The sequence below is a fragment of the Falco peregrinus genome, chromosome 11 (assembly GCF_023634155.1).
Source record: "Falco peregrinus isolate bFalPer1 chromosome 11, bFalPer1.pri, whole genome shotgun sequence".
Lineage (NCBI taxonomy): Eukaryota > Metazoa > Chordata > Aves > Falconiformes > Falconidae > Falco > Falco peregrinus.
Window position 1 is genome coordinate 33,496,038 of NC_073731.1, and position 17,664 is coordinate 33,513,701.

General features: G+C 54.8%; 2 protein-coding genes across 3 annotated transcripts; one reads left to right on the plus strand and one right to left on the minus strand.

Moving 5' to 3' along the window:
• The first annotated feature begins 6,431 nt into the window (after positions 1–6,431).
• On the plus strand, positions 6,432–8,944 carry RRP36 (ribosomal RNA processing 36). The gene is made up of 5 exons (XM_055816484.1): positions 6,432–6,436; positions 6,534–6,600; positions 6,986–7,279; positions 7,391–7,508; positions 7,751–8,944. The coding sequence occupies exons 1-5, from the start codon at positions 6,432–6,434 to the stop codon at positions 7,888–7,890; spliced, it is 624 nt and encodes a 207-aa protein (XP_055672459.1). The 3' UTR covers positions 7,891–8,944.
• Positions 8,945–10,619: 1,675 nt separating this feature from the next.
• LOC101920133 (transmembrane protein 121-like) lies at positions 10,620–15,136 on the minus strand. 2 transcript variants are annotated; one of them, XM_055816660.1, is made up of 2 exons: positions 14,776–15,136; positions 10,620–12,131 (listed from the first exon to the last, which is right to left on the minus strand). In XM_055816660.1, exons 1-2 carry the CDS (start codon positions 14,811–14,813, stop codon positions 11,192–11,194), a joined length of 978 nt encoding a protein of 325 aa, XP_055672635.1. In that variant the 5' UTR covers positions 14,814–15,136; the 3' UTR covers positions 10,620–11,191. The 2 variants fall into 2 exon arrangements, with proteins under 2 accessions (XP_055672635.1, XP_055672636.1); XM_055816661.1 differs by lacking the exon at positions 14,776–15,136 and adding an exon at positions 13,893–14,051.
• Between the last annotated feature and the right edge of the window lie 2,528 nt (positions 15,137–17,664).

A 17,664-nucleotide genomic window follows, 5' to 3' on the forward strand; every position in this document is an offset into this window, starting at 1 on the left:
GCACATCTCATCTAGAGGTCGGCTTTCAGGAGGGGGATTCCAGCAGTGAGTGGAGTGCCCTCCCATCTGCAGGCATTTTATTTTCCTCTCTTAATGGTGAGTTTCAGCAAGGCGCTGAGGGAAGGCTGCTGACAGTTACCTTTTCCTTCCCACAGCGGGATGTGAAGGGGAGCAGCGATTTTGCTTTTACCTTCTGTCTGGGCCCTCTGTAATCTCATTTCTGGAACAAATAGTACATTAAGAGTCCAGCACTAAGTTTGTCTCAGTGGGGGTTGACTGGGTAGATAAAAGCCATTTCTTCAGCCATCTGTTTTTGCATCCCGGACACACTTCGATGTGCTCAGCAGGTTGTATAGTTCTCAACAGGTTCAGCTGAGAAAGGCATAAGGTATCTGTGTCACACGGGGCTGTGGGAGGAGGGGAAACATGGGGAGGCTGTGCTGGTGAGCAGGGAATGCCAGTTATCAACAGGTAACAGTAGCTTAGTAAAGGTGGAAAGAAGAGGAAACAATCCACAAAATAATGGAGGAAGGGATAAAGAGGCAGGAGGGAAGATGAAATGGTCTATAGAGACAGCACAGAAAAGGTAAATTGTATTTTAGAGGTGAAAAAGAATTTAAAAAGCCCTGGGAAAGTGGTATCAAGAAAGAATACAAGAAACAAGGAAAGTAAGCTATTCCTGTCTTTTACTTTTTTGTAAAATGGGGGAACCATCGGCACAGATTTGAAGGATCACAAACTCTCTTTGCGCAGGGGCTGTGGACAGGTCCAGCCGCTTTGGAGCAGGAAGCCAGTAACCTTTTCACGCACACAATTCCCAGATCTGCCCAGCAGCGCATGCCTGCTGGAACTATTCACTTCTGCTCCAAAACAGGCTGCTGCTTCAAAATTTTTATTATTACGATGTCAAATGATGTTTTTCTCAATGTGAGTGGCTAATTCAGTCTCCTACAAATAGTAGGATGTATTTCATGGACTGGTGTTACTGTGTGGAAAGCACTTTCCACATTATGTTTTGGGTAGTTGAGTCTGGTCTGGTCTCCTGTACAAGTATTGAAATATTCTATCAGTGGAAGCTCTGCATGCCTTCGCTTTGTCTAATTTATACCAAATCTCTTCTAATCCTTTTCTAAATGTTGCATCTTTTTATGTGGTGTCTTTATCTCATTTTCATTCACATCTTGTAAGCCTTTGCTATTTTAACAGTATTGTTTTAGAATTGTGGCCAAATGGAGTATCGTAGTGCAAGTGATAGTCTTGTCTGTTTGCATGAAATGTTAGAGTAGCTTCCACGTCATTCTTCCTTTCCTTTCATGCTTCCTTTGCCTTTCTGACTGTCCTTGTTCATACTCTTTAGTCTGTCTATCTTGTGGCACTTTGAGTATACAGTGATACTCGGATATTGCCCTATATAGTGATTAATTGCTCTGTACCCTAGTGACTTGTATAATTAGTACAGATTTTTCCTATAGTGCAGCAGTCTAAAACTATCTGTGCTGGATTTGAACAGCATGGTGGCAGATGCTTTTGTCTAAGTCCTAGAATTTATTGGCTTTCTTAAGTCCCTGTGAACCTCATGATTACTTGGCACTCAGCTTTTACCTGAATGTGAGCACAGTTCTTTGGTCTGAAGGCGATTTTACATCCTAGGCAGGCAGGCAATGAGTGATTGTACAAGAGTGAGGTAGGGAAAAGATGGAGATCAGAAAGTGTGACAGTGCTGTCCTCTCTCCCTAAGAAGGCAGGGGCAAGGGTGTTTGTGGGAGCCCAAGCAAAAGAAGATATCAAACTGCAGCAAGATAAGGGAAAGGGTGTTTCAGGGAAGCAGTGTAATGAAATAGTGCTGTATTTGCATTTCCTTTGTCCCTCCTGCAGCGAGCTGGATGTACAGTGTTCCTTTAACCCTCCTCAGAGGACTAACAAGTGTTGACAGAGCAAAGTTCCTGGGTGTTCAGAACAAGCAAAAAGAAAATGTTTCTTGAGGGAGCGCTTGGATATGCTCGTTACTTTTTCTGGATGATGTGAGTAGATTCTGAAGCAGAAAGTCTTGGTTATTGCTAGGATGAGGGGTGATGAATCCGTGTTCTGAGCCAATGTGACTGACATCGTGTTGCTTCCTGAATTTGGCAGCAGATTTAGGCAGGGCATGAAGAAACCTTGTGTCATGGGGCAGTGTATTGGGTTTGCATGGCAAGGTTTTGGTAGTCAAGGGGCTACAGGTGTGGCTTCTGTGAGAAGGTGCCGGAAGCTGCCCCCATGTCCCATTAGCTCAGCCTTGGCCAGGGGCCACCATCAGCCACGGTGTTAGCACCTCTGTGATAACGTATTTAAGAAGGGAGGAAAAAAACTGCTGCAGAACAGCAGCTGGAAGAGAGGAGTGAGAATATGTAAGAGAAACAGCCCTGCAGACACCCAGGTCACTAGAGGAGGGGGGGAGGTGTGCCAGGTGCCGGAGCAGAGATTCCCTGGCAGCCCGTGCTTGAAGAGCATGGTGAGACAGGCTGTGCCCGCAGCCCATGGAGGGCCCCACACTGGAGCAGGTGGATGTGCCCCTATGGAGAGCCTGTGCTGGAGCAGCTCCTGGCAGGACCCGTGGGGAGAGGAGCCCAGGCTGGGGCAGGGTTGCTGGCAGGGCTTGTGACCCTGTGGGGACCCAGGCTGGAGCCGGCTGTGCCTGAAGGACAGCACCCCGTGGGGGGGACCCATGCTGGAGCCGTTCATGAAGGCCTGCAGCTCGTGGGAAGGACTCATGCTGGAGAAGCTTGTGAAGGACTGTCTCCCGTGAGTGGGACCTTGTGCTGGAGCAGAGGAAGAGAGCGAGCGGCAGAGTCAGTGTGTGATGAACTGACTGCAACCCCAGTTCCCTGTTCCCCTGCACCACTTGGGAGGGGGGAGGAAGTAGAGAACTCTGGAGTGAAGTTGAGCCTGAGAGGTGGGGAGAAAGTGTTTTAAGATTTTGGGTTTTTCTCATTACCCTACTCTGATTTGTTCGGTAATAAAATTAATTTTGCTCCAGTCGAGTCTGTTTAGCCTGTGCTGGTAATTAGTGAGTGATCTCTACCTGTCTGTATCTCAACCTGTGAGCCTTTAATTCTTTTTTCATTTATTTGTTAATTCTTTGTCTCCCCTGTCTGGCTGAGGAGGGGAGTGACAGGGCAGCTTGGTGGGCACCTGGCATCCAGCTGAGGCCAACCCACCACAGGCAGGATGCAATCGCTTTTCAGTTCGGGTGTTCTGCGTAGAAAGACTGTGTGCCTGTCGTTGCTCAGAGGTGTTGAGCAGGTGTTCCCTTTCAGAAGGGAACATGCAAACCTTCCTGTTCCTTCTTGCCCTATCCTCATCCTGAGAACAGAATGAGCGTATCCAAGTGCTGCCCTAAGAATGGTTTCTGGTTGCTAGTCCTCAACACCCAGAGGTGTAAATTGCTGCTAGAAAGAATTGCTGATAATATTTTTACATTGTGGTTATAAGAAGTGTTAAAGATTACTGTCACTGAGTGATAGTAAAGAAACATAGCGACAGAAAATTCCAGAATACCTTGTGTATTCATCAGCACTTTGGGTAGAATTGATTTTGCTGTTTCTTGTGTTGGTTGGTCAGCAGTCAGAGGAGAGAGGGAATATTTTATCAAACACAAGGTGTAAATAACACTGTGGGGAGCTCATGGTAGGGCTAGAATATGAAACTGCTTTTTGGTGTTGTGGGGTTTTGTTCTTCTCCCAGTGAATCAAGCAGTTAGCTATTCCTATTGGCAATGAGGTGGGGAAGGTTGAATGTCTGGATTTCAGTAGTTACAGGTCCCTGGGCTGCTGAGGAGACCCTGCTGTGGGAATGGCTTTACTGCAGGCTCAGCCGAGCTATGGTGGATGTGCAGTGCAGAGAGACTGTCTCTGAGTCTTGACAGACTGACTGAACAGGCCACACAGGCCATGTGTTTTTCCTGGCCAGTCTTGTGGTGTGGGAGATGTGATGATGCCCATTTAAAGGTGATGGGACAGGAGATGTCTGTTAAAGAGTCGGGACTGAGAGGACACCCCTCAGAATTTGCAATGTGGCCAAAATATGACCCAGTGCAGAGCTCATGTGCTGGTAACTGGTACCCTTTGTACCAGGTGAAAACTTTAAACTGGTCTTGTGTGTGCTGCTGAGTGGAGGGAGAAGCAAGAAGCGCTGGGGAGAGAGGGAGAGTGTTCTAGTGCTCAAGGTTGCAGTGATTAATGAGAGAGAAATCAAAGGCTGAGAGATGCAGCAGCTTCTCTCTGCCATACAGTTGTGTAGGGATGGCACCACTGTGCTTGTGTCGCTCTCTGAGGCTCTGAGGCATCCCTCTTGGTGGAATGTGGGGGTGGGAAGTGCCTGGAGAAGCTGTTTGGTTCAGAAGTGTCTTGCACTCTCTTCCAGATCAATGTCACATGTCTTTTGAGGAACTACTGCAGATGCAGAGTGACAAGAGAACAAGAGTGTGCAAGCAGGCGACCAGTGGGAAGAAAACTGCAAAAGCTACCAAAGCTATGGTGAAACAGAAACAAGGCAAAAAGGGGTAAAGAAGTTCTTTTGCGATCAGAAAAATGTGCATGTGTGCTCTCTGCACTCCAGAAGCTATGCTGTGGGCTCCTTACAGTGTTGCCATTGCCTTGGAGCTGGTGTAGATCTCCTTTAATGTGCCACACAATAATGCCTTTCACTGTGGCGTTTCATTCGGGAATGATCTGTTGCTGTTTCAGAACTCTTAATGTCCTATCCTCTTCAAATCCCCAGCACCGCCTGTTACTCAGTAGTTAAATCGGCACTCAATTCCTTTACACCCTCTGTTTTAAAGCACTTTGAAACCAACAGCGTGGTATACTTTTAAGCTGTATGATAGTGCTTTTCTTGTGACCCCTGGGCCCTGAAATAGTTACCCTGGGGTTTTCTAAACCCCTTCCAGCTTATCAGCATCTTCTCCCTGGCTCCCACTGGCTGGAGTAGCAGTGATGCAATTGTTTTGGAATTTCATTCATCCTTCTGCTGTTGTCTCATCTGTGGCTTGTCTGTGGGTGATCTTCCTTTTTCCCCCCTCTACATTACTTATTGTCGCAAGCTTTTTCCTGTATTCAACACAACAAAATACTATCAGATCTTTTTACAGTCCTCCACAGGCTCCCCTGGTAACAACTATTATGCCATTGCCCTTTATTTGCAGTAGTTAGCTGGTTTTCAGTCCTCAGAGCCATATTTAAGTGATTTACAGGTTCCTTTGTTACACTGGCGTTCCTTAACCTATTTCTGAATCTCTGCTGAATACGTGCTGCTTCTGCTGTAAGTGGCTGATTAGAATAATGTTTCTGCTTTACCTTTTACCCAAGGGTCTGGGGCATTTTGTGAAGCACAACATCTTCACACAGTGTCTCTATTTCTGCCACACAGTTTGCATAATTCTGTTTTTATTTAATTCCCTTAATTCTTTAAGCGATGCATCACTATAAATCCCACATGCTGTTTCTCTTATAGTTTTGTTATGGAAGTGAGCTTCTTAAAAAAATAAATTAAAAAAAGACTTCAGGGAAATCCCATGGAACTGAGCTGGCTTCAGCGACGCTGTATAAAGCTGACTTGAGAACATCGTACAGGAGTGTAGCTGTATCAGCAGACGTGAGAATACACTGAACACTGCCTGAAGTGGGACATAGAAAACTCATTTATGCCTGTGGGGTTGTTAATGTTCCTGGGTGGCTGTTACCATGTTGCTGAACATGGGTATAATGCCCACAGTGTGGGTCCTTGCAGCGGGTAGTTCACAGGTCTTTTCATGTTTCTAATAACTCAGTCAATGTACTGACAAATCGCAGGTCACAGCATACAAGTAACGCCCCGTTCTCCCACCTCCTGCTGTCCCCATTGTGCACCTGAGGCATCAAGCCCTAAAGGCCTGTGTTGGAAGGAGAACTTGTTTGCTTAATTGGTTGTCACTGTGGTCCTGATCCACTGTGAAGTCTCTTTTGGAATAGGTACCATAAGCTGTATGGCCCTTATTCCTGGGCTGACCTTTTCCGTACGTGTGTCACGGTGTGCTTTCTCAGTGAGCCTGGCTACAGTAGAATTGGCCTGTCTCTGTAACTACCAGGTCAGTGCAGAAATGCCAACTTAGGTCTCACCTTTCAGTGTAAGTATTAGGCAAGAGTGGATGAGTTGATGGGCCAGGAATAGAAGAGGGTTGTTGCGTGATGAATGAAATGGAGAGGGAGCGTAACTGAGTATGGAGCATTTACTGATGCAGGTGGTGGGTTTTCGCTTGATACAGAGTGGCTGTATCAAGTGTAGGACTGTTTTAACCACACATTTATAGATCATTTGGTTGTAGCAGCCTCGTCTGGCTCCTGACCAAGTCACCTCTTTGCTCTATGTAGGTAATGTGGTGAGGACTGAGTGGGAGAGTCCGCTGTTTTGGCACTATGCGGTAATGTTCTTCTGAGGGTCTAGCTAACCTCCTGACATGTTAGTCTGGGACTCTTTCTGTCCTTTGCTCCTCTTCAGTACATTTTGCTCTTTTTCAGGCCAGTGGAGATGTCTGCCAAGAAGCCTGTACCTTTTCTGCGACAAGTCATCTCTGTTACGAAGAAGGTGGGTGCTCCTCCTCCCCAGTTCAGGAGCTGACTACCCTTAGCAATGCTAATAGGGCACAGACATGGTAATAGGGCCTGGGAGTTGCAGGTGTTTGGAGGCAGCACTCATGCTGCTGTTCTTGGAACTGGCTGGTCCTGGGTGGTGGGCTTGCATATGGAAATGCCTGTGGCTTGGTGGACTGCAGGCAGGCATGATGACTTTGTGAGGGGCTGCCATCTTGATTATTGGACTCACTTTGCCAGCTGCAGATGTTTTCAGTGGTGGGTACATAATACTGAAAAAAAAAAAAAAAAAGCAAGGTCTGATCCATGGAAGGAAAATAATCAGGTTTTTAACAGAGTAGTCCTGGCCACAGCCCTTACTTTGCCTTCCCTGTTTTCAGGTCCACAGAGACCCTCGATTTGATGACCTGTCTGGAGAGTATAAGCCTGAGATATTTATGAAGACTTATAGCTTCCTGGACAGCATCAAGAAGCAGGAGAAGGAGGTGATGCTGTGTGCCTGTCCTTGGCCAGAAGAACCTGGCTTGGCAGGGCCAGCTTCTGCAAAGGCCTTTCACAGTGGAGGTGGCAGTCATGCAGCTTTCTGCTCTCTTCTTCAGATGGTTCAGAAGGAGCTGAAAAAATGCCGGGACATAGAGCAGAAGGAGAAACTCCAGCAGCTCCTGAACCGCATGGTGAGTTCAATGCAGCATCTCCTTTCCTGTGAGGCAATGCACTAGAAGAGAGGATATGTGACCTGACGTCTGCCTAGACACTTGCTGACAGAGGCCATCCTTTCTGTACAGACACAACAAGAACAGGCACAGAAAAAACAGCAGAAATTGAGGGAGAGGGAGCTGTCTTTGAAGAGACAACAGAGGGAATTGGCCAAGCAGGGAAAGAAACCCTTCTTCCTAAAGAAATGTAAGTACTCAGTGTGGCCATGCAGCATGAAGACCTAGAGGGAGTACTGCTGACAGGGCTCCCAGCACTGGAATTGACTTGTCTGTAATATTCAATGGAGCTGTAGAGGGGTTGTTCTAGCGCCGGTACTCAAGAGACAAGGCAGGCCTGGAGCCAGGGAGGGAGGGAGAGCTGAGGGAGGGGCTGGTCTGTAGAAATTATTTGGGCTTCAGTTTAAAATCCTTGCTCCCCGTCCTCTGCAGCTGAGAAGCGGAAAATGGAGCTAGCAGAGAAGTATGCAGAGCTGAAGAGGAGTGGGAAGCTGGAGAGCTTCCTGAACAAGAAGAGGAAGAGGAATGCCATCAAAGACAAGCACCGTCTGCCCTCGCAGAAGAACCTGTGACTGCAGGACAGACATGCTGTTGTCTGGTACTGGGACTCACTCTGCCCTGGCCAGGCCTGGCAGATGGCCACCCCTCTTCCCAGTATCTGCTGTTCACTGTACACTGGTGCTGTAAGGCAGCAGAGTGGAGCCTGAACTGAGGGAAATGGCGCTTTTTGTAGCTGAAATGTCCTCTTCACATGTGGTTTACACTTTGCCTGGGCAGTGACAAGTCTTATCATGCAGATGTACATGGTGTTGACAGCTGTCTCTGTCCTTGCACCTGCTCTTCCTCTAGCTAGGAGAGCACAAGCCCTACCCTGCATTGCTGGCTCTACTCCAGGTCTTACCAGACACCAGCTGAGGTGGGAAAGGACCCACAGTGCCTGCTCAGAGCAGGGCTAGCACTGACTTCAGACTAGGTTGCCCAGGGTCTCTTCAGTTCAGTGTGGGAATGTCCAAGGACAGATGTCATCACCTCTCTTGGCCTCTGCTCCACTGCTTCAAGTTCTTAAGGTGAAACTTTTTCCCCCCTTGCCTCCTCCAGGAAAGCTGCCTGGTTTTAGTCTGTAGTCATTGTCCTGTTCTCGGTGAAGTGCCTGGCTCCATCTCCTCAGTAGCCTTCTCATAGATCTCTGGGGTGGGTGGCAAAGGGGTGCTATTAGGTCTCCCCAAAGCCTTCTCCTCCTGAGTGAACAAACATGGTCAGTTCCCTCAGCCTTTCCTTGCAGTGCTCCAGCCTCTGACAGCTTTCACCTCCTCGGCTGGAGTCAGCCCAGAGGACCAACATCTGCCTTCTGGGGGCCCAGCCTGGGGGCAGTACCTGGCTGTAGTCTCACAGATGCCGGGTAAAGGAGAGAGGGTCCCACCGCTCTGCTGGGTGGGGTCCCCTGGCCTGGCTGGCCTTCCTTGCAGCCAGGGCATGCTGCTGACCGCTGCTGACAGTGCTCAGGTGCTGCTGCCCGGGGTCTCCAGCAGGGCTGCCTCTCTCGGCTTCTCAAGATGGTCTCTGCAGGGCATTAGTGCTTCTAGGAAACTGATTCTATATGAAATAAAATACCTCAGCTTTCCTTTATTCCCAGTGTCGGTGCTGTTAAAGTCAAAAGTGTTTGAACTTACAGGAGTTAATGCCAGCGTCTCTCTGGTGTTACGTTTGGCCACCAGCTCTTGTATGCCCTCACTGCTGATTGCCCCTGTCTCCTGTGGCTGTGCTAACAAGGTGATGCGGATGTGACCCAGATAGTCCCTGATGGGTCAGAGCATGTGCTGGGGGGTGCTCAGCTCTGCAGGGCAGAGTGCTCCCTGGGCACAGCCGGGCTGTGTGCGGGTGGGCAGCTGGTGTGTGAGGCCTGGGGAAAGGCTGTGCAATGAGACAGAAATGGAATGATGAGCAACTCCATCACACCTGGCTGGGGGTGTTGCTGAAGAACCTGCCTCCCCTGCAGTTCCTGTGAGTGACGTGAGTTCTGCTCTGGTGACAGGTTTTAGTGTAACTGGGGGAAGGCATTAGAAATGGGATGTGCCAGCTTGGCTGGTGACCACATGGAAGATCCTCAGCTGCCTTTAACGCGCCTGCATCTTACTGCTTTGCACTGTGCCTGGCTGCTGCTGCTTCCTCTTCTTGCCTTGTGATGAAGAGCCTGCTGCATCCTTGTGCCTTCAGAGGAGAGCTGCTGTGGGAGCGGTGTGGCAGCAGAGAAGCCCAAGGCTGTCCTCGCTTCTCTGTCCCATTGTCCTGTTGCTTTGTACTCTGTTTTTAATTCAAAGCTGAACAAACCTCCACCTGCACTTTAACACAAGGGAAGAAGGCTGGGGCCTGGACAGGCTGGGGGTAGCTCACCCCTGTGTCACCCCTGCCAGGACCTTCCTGAGGGGCCATGTGGGAGCAGCACTCCTGAGCCATGTCCCCCTCCCCAGCTGCTTCTGGGTCCTGCCCAGCAGGGAGCAAACCCACCATACCTGCAGGGCGGTCCTGCTTTTCCCTCCTGCCCTGCTGGAGCCCGGTGGCTCCTTCCCGCAGAGGCCTGTGTGCCAGGCTGCACAGAGGGTGTCCTTGCTAGGATGTCACCTGCTGCCGCGGAGCAAGCCTGCCTGCCTGCCTGCTCCCGGGCCCAGTAACCCCGTGGCAGGGGAAGCCCTGGGGCATTGCCCAGCTTAGCCGGTGCTGTGGTGGCACTGGGTTACAGGGCAGGCTGCAGCGTGGCAACACTGGCTCCAACAGGAGGGGATGCTTCCAACATCTCAGTGAGCTTCCTTCTGCTGGGGAGCTGCTCTTCCCGCTCAGCCTCCCAGTCTCAAGGGGTCAGTTGGGTTATTTTCCTTCTCTTCCTAGTGCTGTTCCGGCAGCGTGTCTCTGCCAGACCTGCCCTGGTGGCCTTCCAGGTGCAGTGTGAGGACTTGCTATGGGTGTCCCTGGGGGATAAGCCACCAGGCACGGCCAGCACTAGTTGATGTAACCGTAGCGGGCTGCACACGCAGTGGTGACTGACAAAGGTTTCACACATACCCCCCTGTCTGACACCCTCAGAGCCCACCAGGCTCTTGCAAGGACCTGCCTCCTCCCAAACTGCTGGCCAGGAGGAACAGCGTCAGAGCCGGGTGCCTGGGATGTTCTCCCCAGGCCTGGGTGGCCACTGAGTGAGCCCCCCCAAGATGTGCTCTGCAGCTGGACAGCCAGGCACACGAGGAACAGGCACCCACAGGAGCCGGGGGACCTGCCTGCCAGCAGGAACACAGACATGAGGAAGCTGCAGGGCTCAGGTCTTTTATTGCAAAGAGGGAGATATGAAAAAGGACAGTCACCCCTCGGGTGCCCGCCCTGGGCCTGCAGCTGGCCGAGGGGGGTGGTAGGCAGGGGAATGGAGGCCTCGCTCCCCAAGCGCAGGGACCCTGGCTCAGGCGGCAGGGAGCTGTTGAGCCCCGAGCCGGAGTGACCACGACAGCAGCGCAGGTGACCCACGGTGTCCCTGTGCAGTGCCCCAGCCCAAGGCCTGGCTGGCCAGGGGGCAGTCCCAGCAGGCAGCACTGCCGAGGGGGGAGCCTGGCATGGGCAGGGCTGCCTGGCTGCGGCCCGGCACAGCGGGCAAACCCAGCCACCACCTCCGCTCCACTGCCTGTCCTGCTTGGTGGGGTGCTGAGGGCCCAAGCAGCCCTGCAGGGGCCCTCACCATGCGACCCTCAGGGGCCGGGGCAGCGTTGCCCAGGGAGGAGGGAGCAGGGTCATTGCCCTCTGTCCAGGCAGGGAGCTCAGCAGCCTGCCTCGCGTCTGCGGGTACAGCCAGCCAGGCAGGGCAGTGCCCAGGCTGTGGCTCTTGCTGGCTTGTCACCTGTTGTCCTGGGCCAGCTCCTCAGGGCAGGCAGGCTGGTCCTGGGACTTGTGCACCCCTGGTGAGGGCTGGGCCTGGGTGCCATGTGGCAAGGCCAGGTCTGGCCCCGGGGGCGTGTGGTGCCGGTGCCGCTGGTACTGCACAAATGTACAGACCTTCAGCCCGATGGCCAGCATGTTCTTGCCCATGAAGATGCTGGAGACCCGGGCATCCCTGAAGAAGACCATGTTGCTGCCTCGTATGAAGATGGTAGTGATGTTGACAGTGAGCATGCTCAGCATGGGGTACAGCATCATCCTGTGCGGCATGATGCCGATCCCTTGCATGCTGATCTCACAGAGGGACACACAAGGGAGGACCAGGAGCAAGATGTAGCAGTAGAAGAACATGATGCCCTCAGCCCAGAGCGGCAGCCCCTTCTTCTGGGGCTCCCATAGGTTGGCCTGGATGTCCAGCACATCCAGCATGTCCACAATGACCCAGAAGAGACGGTTGCGGAGATCTTCTTTCTTCTTGAATGTCCTGACGTACTCCATGTGCTCTGTGGCCACCAACAACACGTAGAGGGCTGGGATGCAGATGGAGAGCAGCAAGGTCAGCGCTTTGCGAGCTATGAGATCCAGGCTTTTCCGGTCAGCTTTATAGTTCTGGTACACAAAGTAGACTTTGATCTCCAGAACGAAGACATACAGGAACCAGAGGATCATGGCATAGCCCCGCTTAGCTGTCTTTACCTCCGCCCCGACCCAGATAGCCACATAGCGGAGCACCAGCAGGAAGCACACATCACCCACTGCCACCATGACACAGATGCCCAGCTTCCTGGAGCCCTGGCTCTGCTCCACCAGGTAGGCATCCATGAGGACAAGGCTGGTCATGATGAGCACAGTGAAGAGGCACACGTGAGGCTTGCTGACAGGTGGTGGGGGAACCATCCTGCATGGAGGAACAGACAGGGCTGTCAGGGAGTTGCTGGAATTCCCCATCCCCACCCCTGGGCTCCTTTCTGCCCCCCCCCTCTCCCCAACAACTGTGGATGGCTGAAAGTGTGGGGTTCACACAGACTCCTCTCCCACCCTACGTGCCTGGTTTGTTCCAAACCTGCAGACTCCTGGCCGAAGTGCTCCCTCCAGAGACTCCTGACCAGGCCATCCTGGAGGCACTGGTTGGCTGAAACCCAGCCCTTAGGCTGCAACTGGGGATGTATGGTGAGGCAGCCAGCCAGCCCTCCAGCACTGGGATGCTACTGCCTCTTCTGGTAGATCACCACGCCGGTTAGTCTCTGACGCTCTGAAGGGCACATGCCTTATTTTCCATGGGATTTCCTAGCCGGTGGCACAGGTTATACTCCCCCCCCCGCCCCCCCCCCCCCCCCCCCGCCCAGCTGCAGCACACAAGACCATATCTATGCTTTTAACCCCAGCAGGTCCTTAGCTGCTATGATGCATGACTCTCCCTTCTTAGTCTCCTTTATTTTCATGCACAGCATGAGGCAAAGGATTATTTTTAGCCTGGCTGTCCTGTGGGGTAGGAGGGAAGAAATCGGTCCAACATCTTCAGTTTCCTCGAGCCTCACGCTCCCTGAGCACTCTGCTTACAGCCATTTGCCTGTGCCCACCATGCCCCAGCATGATAAACTGAAAGCAAAGCGAGGCAAAGCAGCACCAGCCCACAGCTCCAGGGCACAACAAGCTCTGCAACAGGCCCTCAATTTCAGTTGGATGCTCAGCCTTCCCGGGCTGGGGCAGAGCAAAGCACAGTCCCCAAAAGCACCCTGCCTGCCTTGGACGGCACTGGGACCATCACGCTCCCTGCTCCCCCTCCCCTGGCCAAGCACAGCTGCGGCTGCCAGAGATGGAGGAAGGATGGAGCTGGGGCCTCACCGGGCAGGGCTTGGCAGCTGCTCTGGAGGGGAGCCAGCCCCCCGACTGAAATGGAGGATGAAGCTGGCCTGCTGACTGCGCGACACGGCGCTGCGCGATGGCTGCATGCACAGAGCCCACTCAGCCACCCCTGGGCCACGCAGGGGCCTTGGGACAGTGTCCTGCTCGCCTGGCAGGCAGCATGCAGGTGGCACTGGACCACGGGGCAAGTGCTGGGGAGCAGGATGGAGGCCAGGCCACTAATAGTCACCGCTGCACAGCTACGCTCCTGCTGCGGGCACTGCCGGCACAGGGCCCTGGGCGCAAGCCACCTGCACTCCTGCTTCTCAGCCGAGGGTGCAGGGGTCCTGTGCAGCCATGCACCCCCAGGCCCAGAAGCATCCCGGCAAGCTGAGGGAGGCCGCGCTGGGCACAGGTGCCTCTAAGGGACAGCGAGTAGAGGCTGGCAGGCACAGGGGCACTGGTGGCACTGGTAGACATGGCACATCTGGAGTGTGCTACACTGCTGGGGTCTCCCTCGCCTTTTGCCCCACTGCCTCGGAAAGCCTTTGGAGAAGCTGGAGACAGCCCAGGCCCTCACTCAGCTGGTTGCCCCACCTGAGGAGCAGGGCCTGGGGGTCCCCACGCACACCCGCAGGCCAGACCCCCACCCGCCCCTCGGGGTGCCTGGGCACAGGGACACCCCCGGCCCGCCGAGGCCCCGCAGTCGCGCCGGCTCTGCCCGGGGCAGCGGGAGGGGGCCGGGGGGGGGCACGGCCCGACCCGCGCCGCCGGCCCGGCACAGCCCACCGCCCCTCGCCCGGGCCGCGCTTACCTCGGGTGGCTCCCCGGGGCGCCGGGGCTGGGGGGCGGCGGCGGCGGGGGGGCCCCGGCGGCGGCCCCGGGCCCGGCGCGGCATCGCCCGGCTCGCCCCGGCGGCGGCTCTGCAGCGGTAGCGCTCGGCCCCTCCCGGCGGGCGGCGGGCGGGGACTGCGGCGGCCCCCGCCTAACCGGAGCGCCCGGCACCGCCCGCCGCCCCCGCCTGCCCCGGTCCCAGCCTCCCGCCGCCCCGCCGGCAGCTCCGCGGCCGCCGCCCCTCGGGCCCCCGCCCGAGCATCCTCCTGCCCCTACCAGCGGCCGCCCTGGGGCCACATCCTGCCCCGCCCCGCACCCCTCTTCCACCCGACCTGCCCCGCGGGCTCCTCCTGCCGCGGCCCCCCGACCCCCGCACGGGCCGTGGGTGGTCCCTGCCGCAGCCCGCGGGAAGTCCTAGGAGAACCGGGGAAGCCTGGGCTGGCAAGGGTCCGTCCCGCTGGCCGCCCACCTGGAGGGACCAAGACCCTTCCTCACTGGGGGAGCGGCAGGGGAGGCCCCCCCGCCTCACCTGGCACCCAGCCATGCCAGTACAGTAGGGGCCTTACTGCCGCCCTGCCAGCAGCTGCCTATAGCGCTGGGCTTGTCCCCAACTGATTTAGGTCTTAGCTACACAGGGAAGGTTTTCCAGTACATTTCCACTCTGCTTTGAAGAGGCCATTGTAAATATACGTCTTTGGGAAGATGGGGAGGCACTCGGATCTCTGGAGGTGGGCTAAGAGCAAAAGCAGGTGTAGACCCCACTGACAGACAAGTGCCAGCGGCTGAGTGCCAGGAATGCAGCCCACTTCAACCTCCAGCTGCTGGCAGGGCGACTCTCCCATTGTACAAGTCTCCCATTGTACCTGACGCCCTGGGACACCTTGGGTGGCACCAAGAGCATGTGAATCCCCTCTGTAGTGCCCGCAGCATGTGGAGATGCTGAACCAGCATCTAGGTGTCCACGCTCAGGTGTTCTGCAGGAAGCGTGGGCTGGTTTAGGCGGGCAGGGGGAGGACCCGTGTGAAGGACGCAGAGCTCTGGGTTAGAGGGATGCAACAAGGTAAAGAGTTTGGCTGTGGGATCATTCTCCTAGCACAGGAGAAAACAGCAGCCTCCAGGAGGGCTGAGAGTGGGGGAACAAAGCAGCCAAAAGCAACCTGCCTCTAAAAGGAAAGGAGACCTTGCAACTCGGGTGCCATGAGGCACGAGAGGCAAAGCTGGCACAGAAGCCAACACTGGATCTTTCCTGCTGGACACAGAAGTGCCAGCTGTCACTCAGTGTCAGGGCAGTCTCTTACAGGCTGTATGGAGGAGGGAGGAGTCCCTGTCCGTGGAGGCACCCGGGGGTGTGGCCATAGAGGCACCCACGTGACGGAGGTAGGAGAGAGGTGCCGGAGGCAGCTACCAGGCAGTGGGGCTAAAGCCGAGATGATTCATCCCTGTGCTGGAATCATAAAACCCCTAGAGGCTGGGACAGGAGGCGACAACATTTGAGTGGGAAGCAGTAAAGAGCTGCTTTAATGAGGCACATAAAAACAAGCGACCAAAGCAACAGAAGATACTTAATGTGCTTTTCTAAAATACAATGCTGGAAATAGGGCACCGGAGTTTGCATGTGGATGCAGCTGTGATCAGAGGAAAAATGGGAGGACACCGAAGAGGGGTACGCCAGGGTTCCCAGGCAGATGGCTGCTCCCTGGCTGCTTGCTGGCTGCAGACCTGGGAGAAAGAAACATCTTCAGCTTAGCCCTTTGCTGCCAAGGACACCTGCACCCCACTATTACCACTGAAGAGTCCTTCTAGGGCAGTGACCACAACGCACTGAAAGGCTGTTGGGACAGAGCCAGAGAAATCCATCAGTCATGCTGAACATCCTCGAAGGGGACCTGTAGGAAGCAGGGGAAGTTTGCCAGCAAGGGATGGCAAGCAGTGGCTGCGATGGGGAGAGGCTGGCAGCAGCCTGCAGCCCATGCTGAGAGCTTCAATGGCTCCGACAGCCTCACAGCGCCCAGAGCCTGGCCGCAGAGCAAGCGGGAGGTGGCTGGACCTGGTGCACATCCTTCAGGAAGGCAATTTAAAAAAAACAAATGGAGACCAGCACATGAGTGAAGAACCACAGGGCGCCGAAGGGTACTTTAGCATGACAACAAGGCCCAACGTGAGCAAGGTGCTGGATGGTGACAGCAGGGTGGAGCAGGAAGAAATTGGGTCTGCCAAGTAGGAAAAGAAAGGAACAGAGTCAATCCAGGCAGCCATTTGTTGAAATACAGAACAGAGGAAATGGAGCGAAGCAGTGGTGACAATGGCCTTTGGGGTGCAGTCTGGGCCTCTGAGAAGATGGCGTCTATTGAAAACCTTTAATTTCAAAGCAAGCCACATGCAGGGTCATGTACCTGATGAAACAGAGAGCAGGTGCTGCTACTTCTGCTGGCAGCAGCTCGGGGAAGGAGTAAATGAGGGACACCTGGCGCAGAGCTGCCTGCGCTGGGCCACCTGGCCGTCCCCCAAGGCAGGGCAGTGGCAGCAACGCCTGCGGTCCCCGAGGCCTGGGCTCAAACCTTTGAAAAAAATTGAGGCTTGTGGCGTTGAGTCTGGAGCACAGAAAGCCTGGCAGTGCTTCAGGGCAGGGAGCCACCCCAGCCCCTCGGGAGGTCGGGTCCCCGGGTGGCGGCCAGGGGCCAGCAGCCCAGGCACCGGCCGTGTGGCGCTGTCCCCGGGGCCGGGGTGCGGGGACAGCTCGCGGAGCTGCTGTTCGTACCACAGCCACTGGGGGGCAGTGCAGACCTACGCAGCCTGCTCAGGACAAAGCCACCCCGGCTTCTTGTCGCTGAGGGTGGGAAGGGGGTGACCGGCAGCAGCTGCCCGACCCACCCAGGCCCGAGGGCCAGAGTACCCCCCCGAACACCCCCAACATACCCTCCAGCCATAGCCAGGGCTCCCCAACACCACGGCGTGGGCTCCCTCTGCCCCGCATTGCCCGGGGGCACAGCCAGATGTCCCTGTGCTGGACCTGGGGCCAGCGCACCTTTCCCACTGCTCCAGGCTGGGGCTGCTGGGGGCTGCAGGGCACAAGGGAGAAAACACGCCTTTGCACCGCCAAAGGTGCTCTCACCGCTAAAGCCAGGGCCGCTGGAGAGGGACAACTGTGCTGGGAGAGATGCTTTCGAGCAGCTGCTGTGCCTTGCTGCGCCTCAGCCTCGTCCGGCTGCGCTCAGGTGATGCATGGCTCTTCCAGGAGCCGCCTGGTTGGGCAAAGTGCTGCCCCAAAGGGATCGTGTGCCCTGCATGGGCTTGACCAACACACGGGGGCACACTGTGGTGCCTTGTCTGCCAGGGACAAAGGTGCTGGCTGCTACAAGGTCTCTGCTACAAGGTCGGAGCGCTGGGGGTCCATTTGGATAGCAGTGACACCTAGGGAAAAAAAAAGGGATTTTCTGGAGGCACATTTAAGCTGGTTGCCTGGATGCTGAAGAGCAAGGGTTCCTTGGGTGCTTTCCCTGATGTGCTTGAAGATTGTATCCACGATGAAGTAAATCCCAACTGGTGGCTGGCACACAGAAAGGTCTCAGCAAAAGAGGAGGTGGGGAGGCATCTGGATAGATGACAACTCTACCAGATTCTGTTTAAGCTGAAAGATAACCAGGCTTTGGGACTTACAATGTAAAACACAGGAAAAACTCACCCCCAAAGACAAGGGAGAAGCCACTGTGTGTGGCAAAGTGCAGTTCTGGGTAGCTCATGAGGTAGGCGCA

Bases quoted from the DNA above. Each gene is read 5' to 3' on its own strand.
- LOC101920133 (XM_055816660.1), bottom strand. From the start codon at position 14,813: ATGCTCTTGGTGCCACCCAAGGTGTCCCAGGGCGTCAG. The intron at 12,132-14,775 runs GTACAATGGGAG...TCCTCCATGCAG, and splicing joins AAGGTGTCCCAGGGCGTCAG to GATGGTTCCCCCACCACCTG.
- RRP36 (XM_055816484.1), top strand. The intron at 7,280-7,390 runs GTGAGTTCAATG...CTTTCTGTACAG, and splicing joins AGCAGCTCCTGAACCGCATG to ACACAACAAGAACAGGCACA. The intron at 7,509-7,750 runs GTAAGTACTCAG...CGTCCTCTGCAG, and splicing joins ACCCTTCTTCCTAAAGAAAT to CTGAGAAGCGGAAAATGGAG.